This window comes from Seriola lalandi, unplaced genomic scaffold (genome assembly GCF_002814215.2).
Source record: "Seriola lalandi dorsalis isolate HSWRI2012SDOR001 ecotype SW California unplaced genomic scaffold, Sedor1 jcf7180002052130, whole genome shotgun sequence".
Taxonomy (NCBI): domain Eukaryota; kingdom Metazoa; phylum Chordata; class Actinopteri; order Carangiformes; family Carangidae; genus Seriola; species Seriola lalandi.
Genome location: NW_019522683.1, coordinates 1,359,630 through 1,368,921, shown reverse-complemented (window position 1 = coordinate 1,368,921; position 9,292 = coordinate 1,359,630). Strand labels below are relative to the sequence as shown.

General features: G+C 35.4%; 2 protein-coding genes across 3 annotated transcripts; one reads left to right on the top strand and one right to left on the bottom strand.

Annotated features, from left to right (window-relative positions):
• The first annotated feature begins 2,905 nt into the window (after positions 1 to 2,905).
• Positions 2,906 to 7,234, top strand: rpf1 (ribosome production factor 1 homolog). 2 transcript variants are annotated; one of them, XM_087172260.1, is made up of 10 exons: positions 2,906 to 3,226; positions 4,121 to 4,177; positions 4,337 to 4,417; positions 4,511 to 4,606; positions 5,085 to 5,238; positions 5,433 to 5,515; positions 5,720 to 5,901; positions 6,032 to 6,158; positions 6,521 to 6,585; positions 6,717 to 7,234. In XM_087172260.1, the coding sequence occupies exons 1-9, from the start codon at positions 2,981 to 2,983 to the stop codon at positions 6,560 to 6,562; spliced, it is 1,068 nt and encodes a 355-aa protein (XP_087028386.1). In that variant the 5' UTR covers positions 2,906 to 2,980; the 3' UTR covers positions 6,563 to 6,585; positions 6,717 to 7,234. The 2 variants fall into 2 exon arrangements, with proteins under 2 accessions (XP_087028386.1, XP_023255863.1); XM_023400095.2 differs by having other exon boundaries at positions 6,521 to 7,234.
• LOC111650239 (guanine nucleotide-binding protein G(I)/G(S)/G(O) subunit gamma-5) lies at positions 7,227 to 9,012 on the bottom strand. The gene is made up of 3 exons (XM_023400096.2): positions 8,802 to 9,012; positions 8,472 to 8,623; positions 7,227 to 7,528 (listed from the first exon to the last, which is right to left on the bottom strand). The coding sequence occupies exons 1-2, from the start codon at positions 8,880 to 8,882 to the stop codon at positions 8,498 to 8,500; spliced, it is 207 nt and encodes a 68-aa protein (XP_023255864.1). The 5' UTR covers positions 8,883 to 9,012; the 3' UTR covers positions 7,227 to 7,528; positions 8,472 to 8,497.
• Positions 9,013 to 9,292: the final 280 nt, after the last annotated feature.

The following is a 9,292-nucleotide window of genomic DNA, read 5'->3' as shown; positions in this document are numbered from 1 at the left end:
TATAGTAAGAAAAAAAAGGGAAGAAATTACATAGTATAGTAAGGCAAAAAAATACTAAAAACAACATAGTAATACAAGGCAAAAAAGGCAAAAAATGATATAGTAAGGCATAAAAAGTCTTTAAAACAACATAGTATAGCGATGCATAAAAAGTCACTAACATGACATAAGGCATTAAAAGGTCATACTATAGTAATGAATAAAAAGTCCTACAAACATCATAGTATATAAAGGAATAAAAAGTCAAAGAAACGGCATAGTATGGTAAGGCATAAAAAATCATAAAAAAGATACAGTATAGTTCGGCATAAAAACATCATAGTATATTAAGGCATATAATGTCATAAAGACGACATGGTATAGTAAGGAATAAAAGTCATACAAACAACAAAATAAAGTAATGCATTAAATCGTCAAAGTTTATTTTGGCATAAAAAGTCATAAAACAACACAGTACAGTAAAGCATAAAAGGTCAAAAAAACAACAGTATATTATGCCATAAATATTCATAAATATGTCATATTATATCAATGCATAAAAACTCATGAAAACATCATAGTACAGTAATGCATAAAAAGTAATTAAAATGACATTGTTTAATAAGGCATAAAAAGGTCATAGTATAGTAATGCATAAAAAGTCATAAAAACGGCATAGTATAGTAAGGTAAAAAAAGGCAAATAAAATGACATAGTATAGTAAGGCATAGAAACGTCATAGTATAGTAATGCATAAAAAGTCATAAAAAAGGCATAGTATAGTAAGGCAAAAAAAGACAAATAAAATGATATAGTATAGTAAGGAAAAAAAATACTAAAAACAACATAGTATAGTAAGGCAAAAAAAGTTAAAAAAAATGACATACTATAGTTTGGTAAAAAAAAAAAAAGTAAAAAAAATGACATAGTATATTAGGGCATAGAAACATCATACTATAGTAAGGAATAAAAAGTCATAAAAACGAAATAGTATATTAATGCATAAAAAGTCCTTAAAATGAAATAGTATAATAAGTTATTTAATGGTGAGTCAAAAAAATACTAAAAACAACAAAGCATAGTAAGGCAAACAAAGGCAAAAGAAGGACATAGTATATGAAGGTAAAAAAATACTAATAACAACATAGTATAGTAAGGCAAAAAAGGCAAACAAATGACATACTGTAGTAATGCATAAAAAATCATTAAAACGACATAGTATAATAAGGCATTAAAAGGTCATAATATAGTAATGCATAAAAAGTCATAAAAATAACATAGTATAATAAGGCATTAAAAGGTCATAGTATAGCAAGGCATAAAAAGTCATAAAAGAGATATAGTATAGTAAGGCATAAAAACATCATAGTACATTAAGGCATATAAAGTCATAAAGACGACATGGTATAGTAAGGAATAAAAAGTCATACAAACAACAAGTAGTAGTATAGGAGGGCATACGTCATAGGCATGAAAAGTCAAAAAAGCAACTTAGTGTAGTAATGCATAAAAAGTTCATAGTACAGCAATGCATAAAATGTCATAAAAACAACAGGCATAAGTATTCATAAAAATGTCATAGTATGATAAAGCATGAAAAAGTCATAGTATAATAAGGCATAAAAAGTGTTAAAAACGACAGAGTATAGTAAGGCATTAACAGGTCATAGTATAGCAAGGCATAAACATATCATAGTATAGTAAGGCATAAAAAGGCATACAAAAGTCATAGTATAGTAAGACATAAAAACATCATAGTATAACAAAAATCAAAAAATTATAGTACAATAATGCACAAAAAGTCATAAAAACAACACAATACAGTAAGGCATAAACACGTCATGGTATAGTAAAGCATAAAAAGTTATTAACACGTCATGGTATAGTAATGCACATAGCAGAGTATACAAACGTCATAGTATAGTAAGGCATAGAAAAGTTATAGTATAGTAAGGCATAAAAAGTCATAAAAGTGTCAAAGTATAGTAAGGCGTGAAAGGTCATCAAAACAACATAGTATGGTAAGGCATTAAAACTGTTGAAAATGACATATATAAGTCATAAACAGTCATACAAATGACAACATAAAGTAATGCATCTAAACTTCATACCATATTAAGGCATAAAAGGTCATACCAACCACATAGTATAGTAAGGGATAAAAAGTCATAAAAATGTCATAGTATAGTAAGGTATGGAAACATCATAGTATAGTAAGGAATAAAAAGTCATAAAAATGACAGTATAATTAGGCATTAACAGGTCATAGTATAGTAAGTGATAAAAATGGATTCAAAAGTCATGGTATAGTAAGGCATAAAAAAACATAAAAACGACATAGTATAACAAAACATCAAAATATCTTAAAAATGACATAGTAGAAAAGGGCACAAAAAGTCTTAAAAATGACATAGTATAGTAAGGCGTAAAATGTAAAAAAAAACACATAGTATAGTAAGGCATAAACACATAATAGTATAGTGAGGCATAAAAAGGCATACAAAAATGATAGTATAGCAGGGCATAAAAACGTAATAGAATAGTAAGGCACAAAAAGACATAAAAACGACATAGAACAATAAGACCTAAAAAAATCATAGAAACGACATAGTATGCCTAACTATACTATGACATTTTTATGCCTTACTATACTATGGCATTTTTATGCCTTACTATACTATGGCATTTTTATGACTTACTATACTTTGACTTTTTATGTCTTACTATACTATGGCATTTTTATGCCTTACTATACTATGGCATTTTTATGCCTTACTATACTTTGACTTTTTATGCCTTACTAAACTGTTACTTTTTTATGACTTTTAATACTACAAGTTAAGTGACGTTGTCTCCACAGTTTCTCCTCCGCACCACCAGGGGTCCCACTTTCTCATTGACGACCACAAATCGATCACCTCATGTCCCCGGACGTGAAGACACGAACAGGCAGCCAGAAGCAGCAGCAGCGCACGTGAAAAAAACAGCCAGTTGACACAAAATGGATATCACGGAGGTTCCCGTGAGTGATGACAAGAAAGGCAAGAAAAAGAAGAATAAGAATCCAAACAAGAAGAGTGTGAGTGAGGCGGGGAATGGAAAAGGCGCTGGAGCGGAGGAGAAAGAGGAAAAGATGGAGAAGAGTGATGTAGCGGCTGCCTTTCCCCCCACTTTCAGTGTGTCCGAAATTAAGAACAAGCAGCGAAGACACCTCATGTTCATGAAACTCAAGCAGGAGAAAAGAAAGGTAACTATACTGCAAACAGTCATAAACTAGGTGGAGTTGTCTAACACAACATGTACGAAAGCTTCATGAAGGTTATGAAATTCAGGTCTGGTTGAACGTTGTGGAGGCTGTTGAACATTGGCAGTGTGACACTGAAGTGTTTCTAATGTTTACCCCACGGCCGGATTAACCTCGCAGGGGTCCCCTGTTAACCCCTCACTATATGGCAGCTTGATTATTTCCCTTTGCACCTATTAACCACCCAATCAATAGACAGAAAATTAATTGGCAACAGATTTGATCATTTGTCTTACTCATACTTGTACTAGGGTCTTTCATAATCGATTCATCGTTCATTTTCCCAGCAAATATGCTGCTTTTATCTGTTGTATATGACTGTAAACTGACCATCTTCAGGGTTTGGACCAATGGTTGGACAAAAGAAGACATCTGAAGGTGTTATCTTTGGCTCTGGGAGCTTGTGATCTGCAGTTTCCCTCAACATTTTTGGCATTTTACAGATAAAAAAAAAAACCTCATGGATTAGTTGAGAAAATCATGTGAAGATTAATAAATAATAAAAACAAAAATCATAGGTAGTTTAATTGACATCGCTAAAATGTTTTAAACACAAGCTGGACATTATAACCCATCTTAAACTTGCTTAATTAGTCTGACCTTCTGCCTTAATTGCCCAAACAATTAATTTAAAATATAAATAGACTAAGTAGCTGTACTAATACTTGCAAACCTGTAACCAGATAATGTGTGGTATTTTTACTATCTACATCACAGGTTATCCAGATACTCTTCTGACAAAAGAGGAATTGATTGATTCATTAATCAACTTTCACTGCTACAGTAAATATATGTTAGAAGCCTTCACCTGGAATTAAATTTTTCTTTTCTTTTCAGCAAAAGATGCAGCTGAGGAAGAAGAAGAAAAAAGAAAGGGAAGCTTTAGGTGACAAGGTGAGTCTTTTCTCTGTCTCTTCTACCACATGTGTCCATCGTCATTCAAAAATAGATTTTATCACTTGGGTTCCTAGATTGATGAAGTTTACTATTAAACAAGCCAGTCTCATTCATTTTGGTGCGTTTATTACCTTATTAATTCTGTCCATCATGTAGGCACCTCCAAAAGAGGTCCCAAAGACAATAGAGAACCAGAGGGTGTATGACGAGACAACAGTTGACCCAGAAGATGAAGAGGTATGGACCAGGTTTGGCTGAGTTTGTTCAAATGTTCTCAGGTTATATTTGTCATGAATTACTGTTAATTTTGTGTGTTTTTGTCATCTATAGGTTGCATTTGACGAGGCAACTGATGAATTTTCTGCCTATTTCAATGGGCTCACGAACCCGAAAGTGCTCATCACAACATCAGACAGACCCAGAGGGGTGAGTAGCTGCTACTTGACAATTTACAAGCCTGTATAATTTCTATATATATATATTTTTTTATCATTTCACCAAAGTAATCTTAATGTCAGCCAACAGTAAGGTAGGTGAAATCATACTCCACGATGTACACATGAAATTTAGTGTTTACATACATGTATACATGTATGCGATCATTCCTGCGCCTATTAATTAAATTTGAGCAATAATGTAAAGGCTTAGATTGTTAGGCTCTCTTCTTTATTTCAGCCGCACTCTAATTTAACCTGATATGGGAGTGTCTTGAATTAGAAAACAATTAAGTCTAAGGTCTGTAACTTGGCATAATGCAGCAGGAAATAAAATGCTGTGGCTTTGTCAGTCAGCATGTGTTGATTGAAATTTTACTGGCAATGTACTGATATGTATTGTACTGGATTGTCCTTCATTTGTTATTTTCAAACACTGTCCTCTCAACACGCTGATGTCTGTCTTACAGAGGACGGTGAGGTTTTGTGAGCAGCTGGCCACAGTAATCCCAAACGCCCACGTGTATTACAGAAGAGGTTTGGCCCTGAAGAGGGTCATTCCCCAATGCGTTGCCAGGAACTTCACATACCTCATTGTCATCAACGAGGATCGCAAAGTACCCAGTATCCTTAAAAGCAGCTGTGACAGGAGAGAGGAAGATGATGCATAATGCCCTGTACTGCTTTATATTTTCTTGTATTCATTACACTCTTGTAATTTGGATGAAAACTTTGAGTCCTGTTTTGGTACTTTTGCTGATGTGGGCTGTAGGTTTTCTGACTTTCCTAAGGGCAGTTTCCTTAACTGTAACTTTTAGATGGTATGGTTCTTTGTCACCTACCTGACGGGCCAACTGCACACTTCAAAGTCAGCAGTGTTCGACTACGGAAGGAGATAAAGGCAAGTACAGAAATCTATACTTGTGTCACTCTTACATACTCTGGTTTGATCAAGTTAAAAATAGGCAATACAGTACACTTACTGTCCTGTATTTAAAAATTTGTGACTATTACTACATTTAATAGCACAACCATCAATGTCAGTTTCATTTTATCACTAATAATAATAAGGCAAAAAAATCATTTTACTTTTTTCTCTCTGCAGAGACGTGGTAAAGGTCCCACAGAACACTCACCAGAGGTGATCCTGAACAACTTCTCCACACGTCTGGGCCACAGCATCGGCCGGCTCTTCGCTGCTCTCTTTCCGCAAGACCCCCAGTTTGTGGGTCGACAGGTCGCCACCTTCCACAACCAGAGAGACTTCATCTTTTTCAGATTCCACAGGTGAATATTTAAAGTCTCACTTGGAGCTGGACATGATGCCTTCTAATCTAACCTCCCTTTTGCAAAACTTTTGAGAAGGTTTGTCTTAAAGGTAGAAGGTCTAATAAACATTTCTTTGCATCTTTCAAAGGTACATCTTCAAAAATGAGAAGAAAGTTGGCATTCAGGAGCTGGGACCACGCTTCACCCTTAAACTCCGCTCTCTACAGAAAGGCACCTTCGACTCAAAGTTTGGAGAGTATGAGTGGGTCCTGAAGGTGAGTCTTTCAGCACTTAAAACCTTTTTTTTAGATGCCAGAAGAGCTATAAAGGTTGAACTAATGGACTGTAATGTCAGAGCACTTTAGTTTTATTCTTCAACATGTGGCAGTTTGTACAACCCCAGTGAAACTGTGTCATGGCACTTGTGGTGTATTCGCCTTTGTCTAAGATTGCCTACATGTTGACCTCTTCGCTGCTAGTTGTTATGTAGCCATTTGTAAATGATGGCAATGTACTTGACTAACATGTTTAAAGTACTTTTTAAATTTGACACACAAAAGAAAAATAAATCTATTGCATTTTTTTTCTTGTCAAGAAAATAAAGAAAGTAAAAAAATATATTTTTTTCTGTTTCCAGCGCCATGAGATGGATGCCTGCAGACGGAAGTTCCAGCTTTGAGTACATAACAGCGTTCCTTTGTGGTTAGAAAAAGGATGACTTTGATTATTAAAATATTACAGCTATTTGTGGACTTACACAAATGGACTTTACAGTGGATGTTGCAGATTCTTTGAAGATGACCAGTAGCAACAGTTATCACTTGTCCTTTCAGCACAATTAGAGGCTCAACACCGACGACTGGATTTTATAAGATCACGTCGCTGTGGATTCAGTTTCTTCCAGAAAAACAGCTGCGTCTGCAAAGTCTTCTGAAGACAAACTGGCAATGACTTCTACCTTGTCTGTTAGTTGGCAGACACCAGAGGAGAGACATGCAGACACTCTATTTGAACCCCAGTTACCTGAAAATCCTGACCTGCATTTTTATATGGAAATTGTATTGGCACGTGTGGTTCCTATGAAATGAATCCACACAAACTGTATGAATGTGGCATGAATTACATCAGAAATTCAGACTGTGTGTTCTGTATACATGGCACATGCGAGCCTGCCCTGGTCACATACACTTGTTGCATCCTTGTTTGTGCAAATGACATAAGGAACAGTGAATGAAATGCAACAGTAGCAGTGACAGGACTTTGAAAATAATTACAGATGACACACTGAACGCATTTCACAGATTTCTAAATGTGTGTATACTCATTTTAATAAAAGTTCAAAATGTGGAAATACCATTTATTTTTTCTCAAAATCAGTCATGAAAAAATGTACAATTCAAAAGGCACGTATGTGTGTGTGTTGATAGAGTAAGTTACTTTAAAGCCAGTAGGTTAAGACATCTATCGTGCCACCTAAGCACCTGGAAATGTTTCCTTATGAGATTTTACAAAGGCAAAATTAAGGAGAAAAAAAACACTTAAGTTAGTTGTTTGTCCCAAAATTCCCTAACACTCCTGAGACAATTCCAGTCCATGATGCAGGATCCTGCAGCCCAGTTCCACAAGGCACCACATTGTCCAAAACCTGCAGAAATATAATTTAATTAGTAATACAAAAACATAATAAAGTTGGACTTTTAGTGCCTTAATTTTCAGCATTGTGCACCAAAGCATTGTTGAAACTCAAGATTTCAAAGATTTTACATCAAGCTAATTTACAAGAAGATATTTATAAAACAATGCCCAAGACGTCAAATATTTCCATTCTCAAATTCAATTTGAACTAACTTAGGAGAAAAATCACGTTGTAGAGACTAAAAACAGTGCAGCGCTTTGGCAGGATACTTTAGAGGTTGCAGTAACGTAGAGCAGCTACATTTAATTGACCAGTTGATGGAGAGAAATTTAATTGGCAACAATTGATAAGATAATTTTTAAGCAAACAGCAAGATTCACTGGTTTCAGCATTTGAGAAGAATTATTTGCTCTGCAGACATTTCTGGAGATATGCTGCTTTCAATTATTTAAACATATATAGGTTTGGACAAAACAAGCGTTTTTTGAGGGTGCTACTGTCACCTCTTGGTAAATGTGACAGGCATTTATCTCTATTTTCAAACTGTTTAAGAACCAAATAATCAGTCATTTAATAGATTAGATAGTAAACTGATTCATTCGTAATGACAATCATAATTAGCTGCAGTCCAATGCCTATGCCCTGTAGCCTATCAAAATAATAGGAACACCTGCCAACATAATGCAAGACCGTTCAACAGCACCACAAATTGTATCCATCAAAACGCCTCTTTGGCTTTTAATACTTTCAATACATAATCTTGATTATACATTGTGGCAAATGATTGGGTCTGAGATTTCAGGTACTGATGTATAAGAATTTGATCACACACACACATATACAAGAGTACAAGTATATTTAGAGTGTGGTATTAGTCCCTGTACTAAAGTAAATGATCTGGGTATTCCACCTCTGACGGTGATAAAACACAGATTATGAGTGTGGTACTCACCGAGGCAGAGTGTCGGTCTGCGGGTGCTATAGGAAGGAGCAGACTTTCTGTGGTCTGAACGGGTTGTTGCTGGACGACATGCCGGTCAGCAGAGGATCCTGCTGGGCGTTCTGAAGGCAGAACTGCTGCAGGTCCGCGGCGGCCTGGGACACCTGTGGAAAACAACCGAATCCCGATAAATTAGCCTACGGTTTAGTCACTAAAAGTGCAGTAACTTGAATGAATATCGGACCCGTTGATTGACACCACCAGTATTAAAACAACGAGAGAACCCTGTGACAAGCGACTGTGAAACTACACGCCCTAAAAACTACCGATCTCAACCGTTACCTTGACTCTGTTAATGCCGGCCTCAAGGCGTAACTGTTGGACAATTTTCTTCATCGCTACGATGTTGGATGATCCCGACATTGTTGAGATTTGGAGAGACTTTCGTCCAAATAACGACGAATATGAAACTTTAAAAAAGAATTCCTTGATGGTAGCTAGCTTGCTAACTACTTCTTCCTCAACAAAGAGTTTCCGGTTTCTTTGAAGGCGTGTCCGCCGTTGTTACCTTCACGGATGTTCGTAACTCTACATTTATTTTTAGACTGTGTCCTGTTATATTGACTGGAAATAAAAACAAATTATAATACATGCGTGTTAATGACAGTAACCATATTTATGTTTGGAAATTAGCTTCATTATGTGTGCTAAAAATTCAGAGCAGCGTAAAGAAATAATCTTTACGAAGCAGCAGAAAATGTTTTAAATCAGACAGACTTTTTGTCAGCCTGTACATTGCAATGGAAGCGCATTGCATTCACAAAAAACTTGGA